This window comes from Chiloscyllium plagiosum, unplaced genomic scaffold (assembly GCF_037043375.1).
Source record: "Chiloscyllium plagiosum isolate Xiang-an unplaced genomic scaffold, Cpla_swu_hap1 HiC_scaffold_7, whole genome shotgun sequence".
Lineage (NCBI taxonomy): Eukaryota > Metazoa > Chordata > Chondrichthyes > Orectolobiformes > Hemiscylliidae > Chiloscyllium > Chiloscyllium plagiosum.
In genome coordinates this window covers 46,538,549-46,558,882 of record NW_028270145.1, presented here as the reverse complement: position 1 = coordinate 46,558,882, position 20,334 = coordinate 46,538,549, and the positions used below count along the sequence as shown (strand labels likewise).

Here is a 20,334-nt window from a genome sequence, read left to right as displayed (position 1 = left end):
CCCCTTCAGAATCCTGTAATCCTGATCAGCGACGTCCCACACCCTGGCACCGGGGACACGACGTACTTTCAGGGAGTTCCATTCCTGACCACAAAATCTCCTGTCAATCCATCGGTATTGAGTCCCCTACCATTAGCGCTTCTCTATTCTCCCCCCTTCCCTTCTGAGCCTCAGTACCAGAGACCTGACAACTATGGCTTTCCCCTGGTCGGCTGTTGCCCACCAGCAGTATTCAAAACTGTATACTTATTGCTGAGGGGAACGGCAGTAGGGGATCCTGCTGTGTGTGTCGGTTCCCTTTCCTCCCCCTGACTGTAACCCAACTGTCCTTATCCTGCGCCTAATTTCCATCCCCTCAATTTTTCCCTCCGCCTCCCAAATGATCCACAGTTCATTCATCACCAGCTTCAGTTCCCTAACTCGGTTTTCGAGGAGCTGGAGTTGGGTGCACTCCCACAGGTGTGATCGGTAAAGACATGTCATATCTCTCACCTGCCACATTCTGCGGGAGGAACATGCAACTGCCCTATCAGCCATACTCCACTAATCTGAAAGCCCACACAGGACGAAACAAGAAAGAGAAAAAAAGCCTGAAGAACTTACCGAGTTGACAGACTCTTATTAAGGTTAGAGAAGGTGGGTTGGAGGAAGACCTACAGTGTAGGGTCTCGAGTTTAGATCTCACCTACTTAAAAAACAATCGCTTACCCTTCTTGGCAGTCCTTGCTTCTCTCTGCCCTCAGTCCTCGCCACTCTTCAATAATGGAGGCCTGACTCCTGAGGTAAGTCCCTTTTTAAGTGAGAAAACTTAACCTTCCTGGCAGTCCTTGCTTCTCTCCGCTCCCACTCCTCACCGCTCTGTTTAAAAAAAATGACATAGTCAGTTCACTCATCATAAAATGCAATGCAGTGATGTGAACTGAAAGCTAATTTAATGAAATGCAGTTTGTGTTGCATGAAGTTTCTTTCACAGTGCCATCACTTTCTATGGCACAATTTCCAAAGGCAGCAGTGCAGCAATGGAATCATGTACTGACAAGTTTCAGGTTGTACATAGCCATTTGACTTGGCTTGTATCAGCCCTCTGTTACAAATTTACCATGGCGTCATTCTAGCAGGCTGTATTGCTCTCTTGACTCTTTATTGCCCTAAATCTTCCAAAGACCTGACAGTCAGTGTCAGTTTGGAGGCTTACTGTCAGTGTTTGTGAAGAGCACTGTGGGGAAAATGGGATTTTTGACAGGTTTCCTCTGTCTTGTCATTTCTTTCAAACACACTGAAAGTTTGGAACGATCTGACAACCTGATAAAGAAATTTACCATGAAGAGATGTTGCTGAGAATGGAGGGTCTAAATTATAAGTAGAGACAGAAACTTTCTCACTGGAGCGTAGGAGATTGAGAGATGATCTTTAAAAGGTTTATAAAGTAATGGCAGGTATCTTTTCCCAAGGGTGGGGGATTTCAAGATGTGAAGATTTTAAGATGAGAGGAGAAAGATTTAAAAAAAGACATGAAGGGCATTTTTTTTTACATTGAGTGGAATGAACTTCCCAAGGATGAGGTAGGTGCGGATATATGATTTAAAAGACATTCCGCTAAGTATATGAATAAGAAATGTTTGGAGGGATATGGACCAGGAGAAGGCAGGTGGGACTAGTTTAGTTTGGGATTATGGTCAGCATGAATTAATTGGACTGACCGAAGGGTCTGTTTCAATACTGTATAATTCCAATTTTGACTGCATATGGAATCAATGGGAAATGTTGCACTTCAGGTTTTGGAGCTCATGAATGGGTGGATGGGGATGCTAATTACTAACATTTTGTAGAATTCGGTTCTACTTAAGGTTACTTATAATTATCAAGTTTTTTTAGCTTTGAATATTAAACACCAATAGCATCATACAGCATACATATTGTGACAAAATTCTGTGCCATTACTGCATAATTTAAACACCTTTCAGAGCGAGAAGGGGAATTAGGAGGTGTGATCAAAAGCTTGATCAAATCTGGGTTTTCATGAACCACCTTTTAACAAAGAGAGAAAGAAATGCAGAGAAGCAGCAAAGTCTATGGGAAAGTAGAGAGTACAGAATGGTGGCACATGGCTCTGCCATCAACGATTGGGAAATGGAAGGGAACCAGATGCATAAAAGACTGAAATCGGGTATAGAATTCAATGAGTGGGTGTCGGGTTGGCGAGGATTACAACATATAACGCTGTTAAGCCATAGATTTAGTGCAGTAGGGATTGCAGAGCTCGTTTATATCCTTGATGACATTAGTAAAGACTGAGATTTGGTACAGGATCGGATAAGTACAAAACTGCTTCAGACAATTTGGAATTTTGGAAGGTTGTGAGTGAAAGGCCATGAAGGAACGAAGGAAATTTATCAGAAAAGCAATTGAGTTAATGGGGTAAAATAGACAATGTTGTACCAATGAAAGTAATGGACTTTGATAGAAAGAATTTAAGTTATGAAACCCAGAATGTGTAATGTGATGTACAACATGGGTGCTAGGTAATTTATCTGAACTTGTGCAGAAGTTTGTCCATTCATGTCTGTCTATTATGAACACATCATTTGGAACTTGATCACTATTTCTGTTTATTGTACAAGGTGTTGCAGTCCTGTCTATTTGTATAAGATATCACCAGCAAACAACGCCTTGATACAAGACAATTCTTATGAGTTTTTGCAAGTAATATGTTTAATATACTTTCAATGAATTTATTTCAGTGCTGGTCCAAAAGGCGACAATATATATGAGTGGCGATCTACCATACTAGGTCCTCCTGGTTCAGTTTATGAGGGAGGTGTTTTTTTTCTGGACATCACTTTCTCATCTGATTATCCATTCAAACCACCAAAGGTAATTCTTCATGTTACATTATCTAAATACATTTCGAATAGTTTGAGTGGTTGGCTGTGCGAAATTCTAAATGATGTGTGAATGTTTATCCCAGAGCTTCAAAAGCTTTTTCTCTCTATGACCCGATACAAAGCTTGAAAATTGCTGTAACCCCTCATTGAAAACTGCAACGTGGAGGGGGAAGCAAAGAAGATCTTGGGATCGGAAGCAAAAATAATTGACAGTTTCAGGGTTGTTGGGATGGGAGAGGGACAGCTTTGTGGCACCCATTGCCTTGGGTCTCTCAACCCCATAATTTTAGCTTGTCGCCCCACCTCCACCTTGGAAACCCTAATAAAACTTTCCTACATTCTAAGGGTCTTTCTATCACATGCCTCTGTATCATATGTAACAAGACCATGTCATTGTAATTGTTTCAGAAGATAAGGTTCATTTAAAAAAAAATTCCCTTGGCTTAATTTAATGAAGTTCTGTATAATTTTATTTATCCTTTGTTTTCTGTTTTTATTTCCCATCTTGCATCGCAGTTCATATGCAAAATTAATCAAATTCCTGCAACGCTTGCCTTTGGTTTTGCAGCTTTCACTATTAGCTCTTAGTGATGTTTTATAATTAAAGTTGATTAGTTTTTAAGTTCCAACAAGCTCTAAATTAGAATTCTGAAGAAATGAAGCGACCTAATTGGCTCATTATAACTGTGCTAGCTCTATGTATTAATTTATTCTCGTTCTAATTGGCATTTCCTGTATGGAATTCCACTTTTCAAAGCACTATGACATTTTATGTACCTTATCTAATTGCTACAGATGGCTTCAGTAAGCAAGGCATAGTTCTGTCTGTTGTTGAGGTGGGGATCCTATGCCTGTCCCTATAAGTAGCCTACTGTATAGAAATGCTGGCCCACTTACCTGATCAGTCTCTGAAGAGGTGTATCCAATACATCATTATAACCTTTATAACACCAGAGATTAAAATGTTGGTTTGAGAGAGTCCAGGCGTGTGCTTTTCTGGTCAGAATTTTATTCTAACTCACTCTCAACCTAACTCCATACCTCACTGATTACTTGTTTCGCATTTTTGGCCATATAGGTTCTCACCCAATTACACCAAACCATCACTTGATCCTCAATTCTACATGGCTTCATGCATCCCTGTCAGACCTTACTAGATATCAACAATCCATATGTTATAACCTGTTTTTTTTTCTTTACAAATTCTAATAGGTATGTCTGAATTTCTGTTAATTTATATTTTGTTTCAATAAAATGCTGGTTATGCTGCAATCGGTTATCTGTGTGGAAGTTGAGATTGCATTCCAAATATGGCATATGTGCAATTCATTCCACAACTGTTTTACTACTTGTGGTTTGAGAGATTAGTTTAGCTTGAAAATTGAAAACTTCTGCTGCCACTGTCTCTTTGCATTGAGCAGGCTTCTCATCCCTTCATTCCTTTCGACTTCAGTCTATTTTCCTCCTTTTCAAGGTTGTTTATCCTGTTCCTTTTCAAACCAAATTAAGACTAGGTATTGACCAAATTTCTGGACAACTATGTCAGCATTGACAAACTTATTAAATGTTCGGTTTGCTATAAAGAACTATTCTTCACATTTACTGTTATCTTTAGGTAACTTTCCGGACCAGAATCTATCACTGCAATATTAACAGTCAGGGAGTAATCTGTCTGGACATCTTGAAAGACAACTGGAGCCCAGCTCTGACCATTTCAAAGGTTCTACTTTCTATTTGCTCACTCCTGACAGACTGTAATCCAGGTAAGAAAATTAGGACCTAAGTAATTACACTTCATAGCTTGTTTATTTGAGAAACTTTTCAGTCACGTATTTGTGGAGCAGGTCATATTGTAACTCTGGCATTTTCAAATTAAATTGAAAATGTATGGCATTGCAGTTAGACTCAATAGCCCCATTTATTTGCCTTGAACTGTTCAGTTGATCCTCAATCCCTCCAGTGCCTTGTCTCTCCAGAAGGTGGCCTCTTTTGTCCCTTCTACAATACATTAGTGGCCTTCAATATTAACTTGTCTGGATTTTTATTTTTTACAAGTTCAATCCAATATGCTTGCTTCTAAATTCCTAATGGGTGGTTGCAACTCCTAATAGTCAAAGTATTGTGTTTAAATTTGATTACCTCAAAGTTGTTTCCAAAGAAAGATTCTGCTTCCTTTCATCTTTCTGTGTACGAAGTATTTGTTATCTTTTGCCTCTACATAACATAAATAGCATTAATATCCTTTTATTATAACTAATTTTACAGGAACTTAACAATTACCGTACAAAAGGTGACCCATTACATCTGTCAGCTCATTATAAGAGCAAATGAATTAGCCCTACTTCCCTAATTTGTTTTCTACAATCCTGCACATAGATTTCTTAGGTGCATATCCAGTTTCCTTTTGAAAACCAGTTTGAATCCTCTTCCACCAACCATCTATGCAGACACTGCAGGGCATTCTAAGTTAACATCAGTTCCCCCAGATTCTATCATAATATGAACACATTTTGATGCTGGAGAAGTAGTATGACTCTAGACTGAGGTAAGCTGGCATCTGGGCACTTTGCGAGAGAATGGGGCGAAGAACTGTGACAGGGTGTATTGATCAGTTTTTTGGTGAAATTTGGAGAAAAGTAGGTGAGTCACCGGGAGGGAGAGAATTGGAGAATCGGCAGTGATTTTTTTTTTTCTTTCCCTAACACCCCCCCCCAACCTTATGAACATTCAGTCAGCATCATTGCTTTTCAGAGGTGAGGTAGCTTGGACTTCATGGTTGATCTATTTTTTTTAAACTTGTAATGGGTCAGTTGACTCTTGTCAAATAGTGTTCAAAACTGGTTTATTTTCATTTATCTATATTTAATTATGAGGTGATGTTTAGCTCAAGCCAGTTATGGTGAAACATTTCATTTGTAGGTATGGGTCCGACGGTTTTTAGTGAACTTACAACTGAAATTCATAAAGCCCCTGCTTCTACAAAATTTCTTGCTACCCAGTATGAAATACCAAAATATACTGCAAAGCTAGGATTGTTGGCACAATTTACGATGAATATAGCATTCTTTCATAGGAGGGATGTTGGGTGTACCAGGATTTTGCAAAGGGATGTGTCTGCAGATTACAGATTCTGAAATTGGCTCCCATACTGCTGTCAGCATCATTGATCTAGATACCAGAATTTGCCTCTTGTGCATTTCCAAGTTAGTTTCTTTCTCAGGACCAGACCTTTGATCTACAAGTTTGGATCTCTGGTCAAGTATTAATAAGGGAATTTAGAATTTCTTGAGGCCTAACCTCTGCAATAAGTATATTTTTCCCAAACTGGTGTGGTTATGATACATTCCACAGTAAATATGGAAATGTGTTTTCTGGCTTATACATTTTTTCTATATTTATTGATTTAAAAAAAAACTTTTGCAAGCTACATGCTGTGCAATACATCTTGGACCACCTAAAAATAGATGAATCACTATTTGTAGCAGTTGGCCAGTTTTGTCATCTGAGAGGTTGTAATTGCAACACAATAACAAAGTTAACACATTTTGCCTTTGGGAGACTTGCTATTGGGATAAGTTTAATTTGAAAAGTATATCAAAATGATATTTTGGAATTCTTGCCACATAAGGTAATGTTAAAGCAAATCAGTTATTTCCAGTTTATTCAGCCAGCATAGGAAATATACCTTAAAATCATTTTGTAATAAAATAGAAGTCTTGCTGAACAGTTTTCCTGTCACAACCCCTTCATATTCCTGTGCCACTGTAGTCAAAATCAGTGTTCCTTTCATACAGTAAATGGACACACAAGCAATACTTAATAAGAGATGTTCAAGAGATTTTTACTGGATTCTTAACAATACATGGATATAAAAATAAAACTTGTAATTGGGACTATTGGTTTATCCTGTATTACAGTCTGTTGAATCGTTTGGGATTCCAAGATTTTTTCAAATACTTTTGAAGCTAAAGTCTCAGTTTTTGCTTTTATGTCTAATGGTCTTGATTTTTGTTGCCTGCAACGGAGAAACGAGAACAGTTTAAGTGTGTTTGTGTTCCTTACAATGTTGCGATATATTGTCATGAAGTTCTACCAAATGTAAATTTGAAGCATTTGCATACTCTGTTGTGCACTCCTGCATCCATATTACTTCCTTTTTGAGACATGATTTTTAACTCTGCATTCATAATGGCAAGTCATGCTAATGTTTTACTTACTATTCTACATTTCATCTTTTTCATAGGTACAGTTGTATGAGCCACTTAGGTTCATGTGCCGTATTGCTTTTCTGCCCATACTTGCCCCATCTCCTTGCCATTTAGATGATCAATTTTCAAGCATTTTTTTTTGTTTAAAACTCCTGTTTTTAAGCTGCGAGTGACACTAGCCCATTTGGACATCACCATCCAGATTTGTGGAAAAAGGAAGGTTAAAAATGGGAAACAAGCCTCGTGTCCTCTCCTCATTGCTATCAGGCTGACCTTGAGCTAGTGAATGTAACTATTTGGTTGACCTGTTCGTGAATATATTGGAGAATTAGTTAACTCCAAGTATGATAGCAATCGAAGACTGTCAGTTATTATAGGCAGAATTTTAGCTTTTTAACAAAAAGGTCTTTATGGCAGTCATGAAATGAAATCTGGCACAGGAGCAATTTTTGTGATCAAGGAGACAAGAAACAAATTTACAGGCTGACTCACTGAGCAGTGCTGAAAGATACTTGCCACTGGCAAATAACCATTTGATGCGGTGTTTGCTCATTATTCTCCTAAGTTTTTGCGGGATACTGTGTTCTAATTGGTTACCATGTTTCCTTATATTGCAACAGTAACTGTATATAAAGTTCTTTCAGTTTTTATGCCCTTTGGTACATTATGAAATTTGACAGTTGATATTATTTCAGCAAGTTTGTTTACCACATATGTACATATTGTTTTAACGATTCTTAGCTAGTTACTGCTTTCTCAGTCTTTCTTATTCCTATCTGTGGGATTTAAATTTAAGATTGTCTCTAATTATAGAGTCATAGAGGTGTACAGCACGGAAATAGACTCTTCGGTCTAACTCATCCATGCCGACCAGATATCCTAAATTAACCTAGTCCCATTTGCCAGCACTTGGCCCATATCTCTCTAAACCCTTTCCTATTTATATACCCATCCAGATGCTTTTTAAATGTTGTAATTGTCCCAGCCTCCACACTTCTTCTGGCGGCTCATACCATACGTGCACCGCCTTGTGTGTAAAAAAAGTTGCCCCTTAGGTCCCTTTTAAGTCTTTCCCCTCTCACCCTAAATTTATGCCCTCTCGTTCTGGACTTCACCACTACAGGGAAAAGACCTTGTCTATTTGTCCGATCCATGCCCCTCACGGTTTTATAAAGCTCTATAAGGTCATCCCTCAGCCCCTAAAACTCCAAGGAAAACAGCTCCAGCCTATTCAGCCTCTCCCTAAAGGTCAAACCCTGGCAACATCCTTGTAAATCTTTTCTAAATCCTTTCAAGTTTCACAACATTCTCCTTACAGGAGGGAAACCAGAATTGCACATAATATTCCAAAAGTGACCGAACCCAAGTCTTGTACCGCTGCAACATGACCTCCCAATTCCTGTACTCTATGCTCTGACCAGTAAGAGAAAGCATATCAAACGCTGCTTTCACTATCCTATCTACCTGCGACTCCACTTTCAAGGAACTAGGAACCTACACTCCAAGGCTGTCTTTAACTCACAAGATAAGAAAATTATGGGGTGAGACGATGATAACGTGGTTTCAGAATAGATGCTAGCACTGAATCCCAGCTCTAATACAACCCAGATACCTACCTCACCATTTCCACACTTAATAAGACTATTCCCAAACCTTGGATCACTCTCTTCATATGGGAGACAGTGGTATAGTGGTCGTGTCATTGGACAAGTCATCCAGAATTGTATGCTAGAAGTCTAAGGATATAGCTTCACAACCCTCAATGGCAGCTAGTGGAATTCATATTTAATTTAATAAATCAAGTATTGAAAAATGTGTTCAGTGCCTGTGCTTAAAACTTGATTATTGACTCTGTTTACAACATTGGTTTCATGAAAATCCATTTGGTTCACTAGTGTCCTTCAGTAAAGGAAATTTGCCATCCAACTAATGGGTATGGTATCTGTATGACTCTGCACCATCAGCCATGTGGTTGATTTTGAGCTGCCCTCTGAGAATGGTTTGTGAAACCACTCCGTTCAAAGACAGCTGGAGAAACACAGCATATGATGCCCTTAATGATGCATACATCTTATCAAAGAATAAAGAAACCCATCCACTTCCCAGTATTCCCCCACACACTATTACATTCCTCAGTGGTTATCAACCTTTCTACTCCTGCCAAGCCTCACTTTCCCCTTGGATCCTCAGCACCACCTTCTTAACTATGTGTAATTGCATGGTTTCTCCAACTTCTCAACAAGCATTACTTGCAACTATATCTTTTTTAAAATAAAACACCATATTAAGTAGTATGTTAATAATCTAGCAAACATATGAGCATTTTGGAATTGAAAATGTAAATAACAATGAAGCTTGATCAAAATATAGTACTTGCACTCCCACAATAAAATATAACAACTAACACCATTGTTATAAAATACAATTATTAATGCATGCATGTCAGGGGCTCTGTTAACACTTTGTAGATTCTGTTCATCAACTGTGAAACAATAATATGAAAAAAATATGCAAGTCATCCAGAGATGATACTGTGAAACACACTTCTCACTCATCAAAGAAAGTTTAACTAACAGACGGATAAACCAAGATAAAGGAAGTCTGGTGAACCCAGCATGACAAACTCAACCTGTCTGCACAATTAATTGATAGCTTGTGTGTGAGCCTGCCTCATGGCTGCGACAGTGTTTGTGAATCTCTTGTAACATTGCTCATGGTGAGTTGACTGATATTATCCATTTTGTCTGTAACAATATTAAATCACCTCATCAATGCTTTAAATTATGATGAACTAGTCAAATTTTACGTTTTTACATTTTAATCTAACCTTGATCTTGATTCATTGTATGCTATACCAAAGGAGATTAACTTGTCATTTATGAAACTTGGGTGTGAGTTTTATGCATTCCATTGCTGCATAACTGTTATTACATAGACATGTTCATATATTTTATTTCTTACTTAAAATCTCTCTGTAGTAGTCCATGGAATATTTTAGTTATTCAGGTATGACCAAAAAGGAATGAAACAACATTTTCTAATTGTTTGCCTGTAACTAGAGGAGTAGAATATAAAGCAGTGGAACTTTAGTTACATAAAATCTGGATCACTGTAGAGATCGCTGTACATATTTCATATGCCTTGGATACAGTGCAGCACAAATTCACTAGACTGTTACCCTGGCTCAAAATGTTAAGACTTAAGGAGAAGTAAGGCAGGTTTGTATTCCCTAGAATGTAGACCATTACAAGTGGTTTGGTTTTAGATTGTAAGAATTCTGGAATATATTGATTAGGAGGATAGCAAGAAAGGTTTTCTGCTGCTGACTGTGCCTCGGCAGGTTTGGTGCCAGGCCATTGAGGAGAGAAATTAGGAAATATTTCTTTATGCAGAAGATGGCAATGTGATCGAATTTCATATTCTATTTGAAAGAAAGAAGCAGATTTCAAACATTGAAGGTCGCTATCTGGTAACTGAAGTTAAGATGACAGAATTGGTTAAAATAAACTTTGGAGCTAGGTTGAAAGGTAGGACAGTAGAATTGCTGTGGAAGAGATGTAAGGAGCTATTTAATAACTCACAATAAAGATTTATCTCTGTGAGAAAGAAGGGCTGTATGAAAAGCATGTACAGTCTGTGGCTAAATAAGTGAGTTAAGGATAGCAGTAAATTTTAAAGGAACACTCCACAAATCTCCAAACAATGGTGGTAGTCATAGGATTGGACAAACCTTAACAACCTCAAGAATGACTAAACAATAAGCAGACCATGAAAAAAAATTGCTTGTAATTTGAAAACTGATACAAAAATTCAAAGAACATTTTAAACTAGTTCTGAAGAAGAGTCATTGGACTCATTAACTCTGCTTTCTCTCCAAAGATGCTTCCAGACCTGAGTTTCTCCAGCAATTTGTTTTTGTTTTTGTTTTTAAAGTTAGTAATGGTCTTCCAGAGAGAGTTAGTCTGATGAATTAACGGTCGAAAACAAAAAGTAGCAGAGACTTTGAACAAGTATTTTAAGTCTGTCTTTGGAGTAGAAGACTCAGAAAACCTCCTAAAAATCATGAGGTGATAGGAAGGGATGAACTCAAAGTAATTACCATCACCAGTGAAAGGATCCAAGGAAAGCTATGAAACCTAAGGGTTGAAAAATCCCTGGACTTGGATGGCTTACATTCCAGATTCTTAAAAGAAATGGTTTGGCCCTTCGAGCCTGCTCCGCCACTCAGTAGAATCATGGCTAATCTTTCTGTGAATTCTGCTCCACTGAGCCGCGTTTTCACCATATCCCTTATTCCTTTATTTTTCAAACAAGTACCTACCTTAGCTTTAAAAGCAATTACTGAAGTAGCATCAACTACTTCCCTGGGCATGGAATACCAAAGATTAACAACCCTCTGCGTGAAGAAGTTCCTTCTCAGTTCAATTCTAAACCTGCTTCCTCTAATCTTGAGGCCATGCCATCTTGGCCTAGTCTCAACTGCCAGTGGAAACATCTTAATTATTTCTATTTTATCAATTCCCTTCATTATCTGTTTCTATAAGATACCCTCTCATTCTTCTGAATTCCAATGAATATAATCCCAATCTACTCAGCCTCTCCTCATAAGCCAACACCCTCAACTCTGGGATCAACCTAATGAACCTCCTCTGCACCCACTCCAGTGCCAGTACATCCTTTCTTAAGTAAGGAGACCAAATCTGCACGCAGCACTGCAGGTGTGTCCTCAACAGCACCTTGTACAGCTGCAACATTACCTCTCTGCTTTTAAACTCAACCCCTTTAGCAATGAAGGACAAATTCCATTTGCCTTCCTAATAACTTGTTGTACCTGCAGTCCAACCTTCTGCAGTTCATGCACAAAGACACCCAGTTCTCTCTGCAAATCACCATGCTGCAACCTTTTACCATTCAAGTAATAATCTATTTTGCTGTTACTCCTACTAAAATGTATGACTTCACGTTTACTAGCATTGTATTCCACCTGCCTGACTTTTTGCCCACTCATTTAAAGTATCTATGGTCCTCTGCAAAGTTTCACAATCCTCTGCACACTTTGCTCTGTCAACCATCTTAGTGTCATTGGCAAATTTTGACACTGTACACGTGGTCCCCAACTCCAAATCATTTATATAAATTGTAAATAATTATGGTCCCAACACCGATCCCTGAGGCACACCACTCGCCACTGATTGCCAACCAGAATAGCACTCATTTATCCCCACTCTTTGCTTCCTGTAAGTCAACTCATCCTCTATCCATACTAATACTCTACTACAACACCATGCATCCTTATGCAGCAGCCTCATGTGCTGCATCTTGCGAAAGGCCTTTTGAAAATCTAGGTACACCACATCCACTGCATTCCCATTGTCCATCTTGTTTGGAATGTCTTCATAGAATTCCAAAAGATTTTTGAAGCATGACCTGCCCTTCATGAATCCCTGCTACGTCTGTACAATGGGACAATTTCTTTTGCGATGCCCTGCTTGATAATAGACTCAAGCATCATCCCCTTGACAGACGTTAAGCTCACTGGTCTATAATTCCCCATCTTTTGTCTACTTCCCTTTTTAAATAGTGTTGTCACATTTGCTATTTTCCAATTTGTTGAACTGTCCCAGAGTCCAGCAAATTTTGGAGCATTACCACAAATCCACCTGCTATTTCTCCCTCTTTTAGTATCTCAGGGCCAGGGCTTTGTTAACTCACCCAACACAGACTCTTCTGTAATAATAATTGTTTCCAGATCCTCACCTACGTTCGTCTCTTTGTCACTTACTGGCATGTTATTAGTATTCTCCACTGTGAAGATCTATGCCTGTTCAATGCCTCAGCCATTTCATCATATCCCATAACTAACTGCCCCTTCTCATCCTCTAAATGACCAACATTAACTTTAGCCACTCCTCTTCATTTTAAATATTTATAGAAATTTTTCTTTCTGTCTTTATATTCTGTGCTAGTTTTTTCTCATAGTCTATCTTACTTTTCTTTATAGCTCATTTTGTGGCTTTCTGTTGACCTTTAAAGTTTCTCCAATCTTCTAGATTCCTGCTGTTTTTAGCCACTTTGTATACCTTCTCTATTTCCTTAGACACCCATGGCAGATTGCCCTCCTCTTACAGTCCTTTCTTCTCATTGGAATGTACTTTTGCTGAGCACTTCTTAAAAATTTCTTCAAAGGTCCTCCACTGCTCATCAACTGTCGCACTACAAAGTCTCTGTTTCCAGTCTACTTTCGCCAGGTCCTCCCTCATTCTATCATAGTCCCCCTTATTCAAGCACAAGACTCTGGTACTGGATTTTGTCTCCTCACTATCCAGCTGTATTCTAAATTCAGCCATACTGTGATCACTCCTTCCGAGAGGATTCCTGACTATGAGGTCATTAATTTTTCCTGTCTCATTACATAGGACCAGATCTAGGATAGCTTGCTCCCTCATCTGTTCCATTACATACTGTTTGAGAAAACTAACATGGATACACTCAATGAACTCCTCCTCAAGGCTACCCTGACCGAACTGGTTTGACCAATCGACAGTCAACACGGCTTTGTGAGAGGCAGGTCATGCCTCACAAACCTTATCGGGTTCTTTGAGGATGTGACTAGAAAAGTTGATGAGGGTCGAGCTGTGGATGTGGTGTATATGGACTTCAGCAAGGCATTTGATAAGGTTCCCTATGGTAGGCTCATTCAGAAGGTCAGGAGGAATGGGATACGGGGAACTTAGCTGTCTGGATACAGAATTGGCTGGCCAACAGAAGACAGCAAGTGGTAGTAGAAGGAAAATATTCTGCCTGGTGAGTGATGTTCCACAGGGGTCTGTCCTTGGGCCTCTACTGTATGTAATTTTTATTAATGACTTGGATGAGGGGATTGAAGGATGGGTCAGCAAGTTTGCAGACGACACAAAGGTTGGAGGTGTCGTTGACAGTATAGAGGGCTGTTGTAGGCTGCAGCGGGACATTGACAGGATGCAGAGATGGGCTGAGAGGTGGCAGATGGAGTTCAACCTGGATAAATGCAAGGTGATGCATTTTGGAAGGTCGAATTTGAAAGCTGAGTACAGGATTAAGGATAGGATTCTTGCCAGTGTGGAGGAACAGAGGGATCTTGGTGTGCAGGTACATAGATCCCTTAAAATGGCCACCCAAGTGAACAGGGTTGTTAAGAAAGCATATGGTGTTTTGGCTTTCATTAACAGGGGGATTGAGTTTATGAGTCGTGAGATCTTATTGCAGCTCTATAAAACTTTGGTTAGACCACACTTGGAATACTGCGTCCAGTTCTGGTCACCCTATTATAGGAAAGATGTGGATGCTTTGGAGAGGGTTCAGAGGAGGTTTACCAGGATGCTGCCTGGACTGGAGGGCTTATCTTACGAAGGGAAGTTGACTGAGCTCGGACATTTTTCATTGGAGAAAAGGAGGAGGAGAGGGGACCTAATTGAGGTATACAACATAATGAAAGGCATAGATAGAGTCGATAGCCAGAGACTATTTCCCAGGGCAGAAATGACTAACACGAGGGGTCATAGTTTTAAGCTGGTTGGAGGAAAGTATAGAGGGGATGTCAGAGGTGGGTTCTTTACACAGAGAGTTGTGAGAACATGGAATGCGTTGCCAGCAGCAGTTGTGGAAGCAAGGTCACTGGGGACATTTAAGAGACTACGAGACATGCATATGGTCACAGAAATTTGAGGGTGCATACATGAGGATCAGTGGTTGGCACAACATCGTAGGCTGAAGGGCCTGTTCTGTGCTGTACTGTTCTACGTTCAAAATGCAGATTAAAATCTCCCACAATAATGGTCGTACATTTTTGCAGGCATTAGTTATTTGCTTGTTTGTTGCCCACCCAATGTGATATTATTTTGTGGCCTAAAGACTGTGCTTATCAGTGATGTTTTCTTCTTGGAATTCCTAATTTCTGCCCAAATAGATTCAACTTCATGTTCACCGTGGGCGGCACGGTGGCACAGTGGTTAGCACTGCTGCCTCACAGTGCCAGAGACCCGGGTTCAATACCCGTCTCAGGCGACTGACTGTGTGGAGTTTGCACGTTCTCCCCGTGTCTGCGTGGGTTTCCTCCGGGTGCTCCGGTTTCCTCCCACAGTCCAAAGATGTGCAGGTCAGGTGAATTGGCCATGCTAAATTGCCCGTCGTGTTAGGTAAGGGGTAAATGTAGGGGTATGGGTGGGTTGCGCTTCGGCGGGGCGGTGTGGACTTATTGGGCCGAAGGGCCTGTTTCCACACTGTAAGTAATCTAATCTAATCTAACGTATATCATCTCTCAGTGCCACCCTGATGTCGTCCTTGAATATCAGAGCTACACCACTTCCCTTGCATTCTTGTCTGTCCTTCGGAATAGTCTGGTACCCTGGATATTTAATTTTCAGTCATGACCGTTCTGCAACCAAGTCTCCATGATGGCTATAAAATCGTATTCGTTCACGCTGGTTTGTGCCATTAACTCATCAACCTTGTCACAATTGCTATGAGCATTCCGGTAAAGTGCCTTTATGCTAGCTTTCTTACTGTCATGATTCACAACATCTCTAATGGCTCCTGAGTTATCCTTCATTTTTGCTTCTTTCATAGTCTGCCTTGAACTTCAAGCCTCCTACATACATGCTAACCTGCTGCTTACCTTTTCATTTATCACGATACTACTTGTTGCTTTCCCTTTCCCTTCTCCGACTCTCAATTTTAAAGTTGTAGTGACCACCTATTTATCCTTTTCGCTAGAACACTGGTTCCAGATCAGTTCATATGGAGACTGTCCCATCGGTACAGATCCCACCCAGTTTCAACACTGCCAATGCCCCATGAAATGGTACGCCACTTTCCCACACCATTCTCTTTGCCACATGCTTACTTTCCTAATTTTCTTGTCCCTAAGCCATTTGCACGTGGCTTGGACAGTAATCCGGAGGTTGACCCTTGAGGACCTGTTCCTTAATTTCATTCGTGTACTCATTAATTCCCAAACAAGTCCTCCATCCTACCCTTGCCTATGTTGTTAGTCCCAATGTGGACCACAACAACTGGATCCTCCCTCTCCCGCTCCAATTTCCTGTCAAGCAAGTCAGAGATGTCCTACACCTTGGCACCAGGCAGGCAACACACCATGTGGGATTCCCGATCTGGTTTGCAAACTATATTATCTGCCCCTTTAATTATAGATTCCTCTATAACTGCCACTTGTCTTTTTGCCCCCACCCCCTTTTGAATGGCCTTCTGCACCATGGTGCCATGGTCAGTTGGCTCATCCACACGGGGAGCAAGAATCTGAAACCTGTTGGATAAAGTCAAAAGTTGAGGCTCCTCTACTCCTGAACTCAGGATCCTTTACCTGCCTCACTTGCAATCACACCCTGTTTTCCCTGATCACTAACTGAATTTGAATTACTTGATCGACCAGGTGTGACTGCCTCCTGAAACGAAGCATCCAGGTAACTCTTTCTCCCCCCTCCCAGATGTGCCGCAGTGTTTGAAGCTCAGATTCCAGATCATCAGCTTCTGAGCCAGATTTCTTCCAGCAACCAACACTTGCTGCAGATGTGATCGCTCCTGATCAGAATGAGATCAGCCAGCTAGATAGAGTAGAGTGGGGGTAAATGTGAATTTGGTAATGTTGGTACAAAGCATAGAGAAGCAACGATAAGAGATTGGAGGTTTTTTAATTCCCTAATAGGATGTGGACATCATTGCCTTGCCAGACGTATGTGGGTTTCCTGACAAACGTCGTATCAAATTGTGCAGGTCAATACAACAATTAGTTAGTAAGGTAAATGGAATGTTGTGATTTGCTTCATGGGGGAAGATACAAAAAAATAGAGAAGGTTGATTGTGAATGTACAGGGTACATTTGGAGTACTGCAAATGGCTTTAGACTCCTGTAGGAAGTAATTGCTTTTGAAGCAGTTCAAAAAATGTTCACACATCAGACTTCGATGAAAGGTTCACCTTATGAAGCAAGGTTGAGCAGGTAAGGCCTAAGCGTATTGGAACTTAGGAGAGTGAGGGGTGATCTTGTTGAAACATCTTATGATCTTGAGAGGATTGGATAGGTTGAATAATGGAAAGATTTTTTTTGGGGGGGGAAGCAAAAGCTAAGGGACGTTCCCTAAATGGGAGGCCTCTTCTTTTTAAACTGAGTTGAAAATAATTATTTTTTTTTCCCAAAAATTCATTCTAGTGCAGAATTCTATTCCCAGAAGATGGTGGAGACTAGATCCTTCAATTTATCCAAGGCTGAGTTGGATAGATTTTTGACCGGCAAGTGTAACGAGAACTTTGAGGTGTAGGCAAAGGAGTAGACCTAAAATGACAACTGGATCAGCCATGATTTTGAATGGTGGAACTGGCTTTCAGGTCAAATGGCCCACTCCTGCTCCTGAGTCCAGTGATTGATTTTTAAAAACTGTTTGTGAGCAAGATGTATTGTGGGAATTTCAGCTAGGATCTCATTTAAACACCTTCAAGAAGCTGAATAACTTGTTGCTCAGGCAAAAGTAGCTATGTCATCAAGTAGAATTGAGTTCATAAACAGAATAAACTGAAACATGCTTCAGTTTTTCACAATATGTTTCAGAAATTTGAACTCTGAAATTCTTTCAACACCCTCCCAAAAAGTCTGTGGCTGCTTGGAAGATTGGAACTTTCAAGATTGCAATTGATTTACATTAGGCAAGAGTGCCACTTAACATGGCGCAGGTTCAAGAGACTGAATGGTCTTCTGTTCCAAAGGAATAAGTTCAAGACACTACGTATCCTTCTGTACTCCAATGCATTTAATAAAGTCAAGACTCAAAGTAGTTGGATTCTTAAGTAGCCAATATAACACCTTATTAAAGAAGAGACGGAAGGACAAACTACTAATTAAGAATTGACCAACTTGTTTAATCCCAGTTCTGGACAATCATTGTGGAGTGAATTGAGTTAGGCAGTAGATAACTTGTTAAAAATGTCGTCCTTGACAAATTTAAGATTTTTAATGAATAACAACTTGTTAATGGGAATGTTTCTTCATTTCTTTTTATTCACTTATGGAGCATGGCCAGCATTTTCTTGCCTGTTCCTAGTTGCTGTTGAGAAGGTGGTGGTGATCTGCAGCCTTGATACACTGCAGTTCACGTGCTGTAGGTTGACCTGCAATGCCTTTATGCAGGGAATTCTGCAATATTAACCCAGCGATGGTGAAGGAATGGCGGTATATTTTGAAGGCAGAATGATGAGTAATTTGGAGGAGAACTTGCAGATGGTCGTGTTCCCATATGTATGCTGCCTTTGCCTTTTACATGGAAGGGGTCATAGTTTTGGGATGTGCTGCCTAAGAATATTAGGTGAATTTCTGCAACATATCTTGTCGATGGTACACACTGTTGCTACTGAGATTCAGTGATGGAAGAAGTGATTACCTGTGGATGTGGTTCAAGTCAAGTGTGCTGCTTTGTCTTGTATGGTGTCAAACCTCTTGTGATTTGTTGGAGCGGCACCTATCCACGCCAGCGGGGAGTATTCCATCAACTCCGGACTTGTACCTTGTAGAAGATGGGCAGGATTTTGGGAGTCAGGAGGTGAGCTACTCAATGCAGTGTTCCTAGCCTTTGACTTGCTCTTGCAGTACTACATTTAGTGGTGAGTTTAGTTGAGTTTCTGGTCAATGATAGCCTTCAGGATATTGACAGTAGGGAGTTCAGTGATGGTAGCGCCATTGAATGTCAAGGGACGGTGAATATTGACTTTTATTGGAGATAGCCATTGTATAACATTTGTGTGGCATAAATGTTGCCTATCAGTCCAAGCCTGCATATTGTCCAGATATTGTTGCACTTGGACATGGACTGTTTCATTATCAGTGGAGTCACGAATGGTTCTGAACAGTGTGCAATCATTGGCAAACATCCCACATCTGACCTTGCAATAGAGAGCTGATCATTGAAGCAGCTGAAGATGGTTGGGCCTAGGGCAATACCCTGAGATGTTCTGGCTCGAAGATGACTGACCTCTAACAATCACAGCAGTTTTCTGATATACTGTGTTTGTCTCCAATCAGTAGCAAGTTTGTCCCCTGATACCATTACTTGCAGTTTTGTTAAGGCTCCTGGATGTCACATTTGGTCAAATGTGGACTTGATGTCAAGGGCTCTCACTCTCACCTCACCGTAGAATTGAGCTCTTTTGTCCATGTTCGATTCAAGGCTAAGGAGGTCAGAAGCTGAGTGGCCTTGGTGGAATCCAAACTGGGAGGCACAGAGTAGATTATTGCTGAATAGGTGCTGTTTGATAGCACTGTTGATGACCCCTTCCATCACTTTACTGATGATCAAAAGGAGACTGATGATCAAGAGGAGACTAATGGTGTGGCAATTGACCGGGTTGGATTTGTTCTGATTGTATGTACAGGACATAACTGTGCAATTTTACTCATTATCAGGTGGATGCAGTGTTGTAACTGTACTGGAGCAGCTTAGCTAGGGGAGCGTAGGTGTTTTAGTACTATTGCCAGAATGTTGTCGGGGCCCATATTTTTTGCAGTATCCAGTTCTTGAATTGGCTGAAGACTGGTATCTGCAATGTTTGGTACCACTGGAGGAGGCCAAGATGGATCATCCCCCACTTGGCATTTTTGGCAGAATTCTAGATTAGAGTTGTGCTGGAAAAGCACAGCAGGTTAGGCAGCATCCGAGGAGCAGGAAAATCAATGTTTCGGGCAAAAGCCCTTCATCAGGAAGATTCCTGCAGATGCTTCAGCCTTGATTTTCGCACTGTTGGGCTCTTCCTTCATTGTGGTTGGAGATATTTCTGGATCCTCCTAATCAATAAGTTGTTTAATAATCTGCCACCATTCACGATGTGGCAGCACTGCTGAAGTTAGATCTGATCCGTTAACTGTGGGGCTCCTTTCACACTGCTTATGCTGTTTAGTTGCTTCACCAGGTTGACGTCTCATTTTCAGGTATGCCTAGTTCTGTTCCTGGCATGCCCTCCTGCATTCTCATTGGAACCAGGGTTGATCCCCTGGCTTGATGGTATTGGAATGGGGGATATGCCAGGCCATGAGGTTGCAGATTGTGCTGGACAATTCAACTACTGTTGATGGCCCACAGAGCCTCATGGATGCTCAATATTGATTTACTGGATCTATTTGAAGTCTGTCTGATTTACCATGATTGTGCCATGGAGGGTATTCTCAACATGAAGGCGGGTCTTTTCCTCCACAAGGACTATGC

General features: G+C 40.5%; 1 protein-coding gene across 3 annotated transcripts in view; it reads left to right on the top strand.

The window, feature by feature from the left end:
- Window positions 1–20,334, top strand: part of ube2e3 (ubiquitin-conjugating enzyme E2E 3 (UBC4/5 homolog, yeast)) — a 152,093-nt gene that overhangs the window by 118,517 nt on the left and 13,242 nt on the right. For all 3 annotated transcript variants that reach the window (XM_043693491.2, XM_043693490.2, XM_043693492.2), the window contains exons 4-5: window positions 2,742–2,874; window positions 4,501–4,648. In XM_043693491.2, the coding sequence (XP_043549426.1) occupies window positions 2,742–2,874; window positions 4,501–4,648 (281 nt within the window). The remainder of the gene's footprint in view (window positions 1–2,741; window positions 2,875–4,500; window positions 4,649–20,334) is intronic.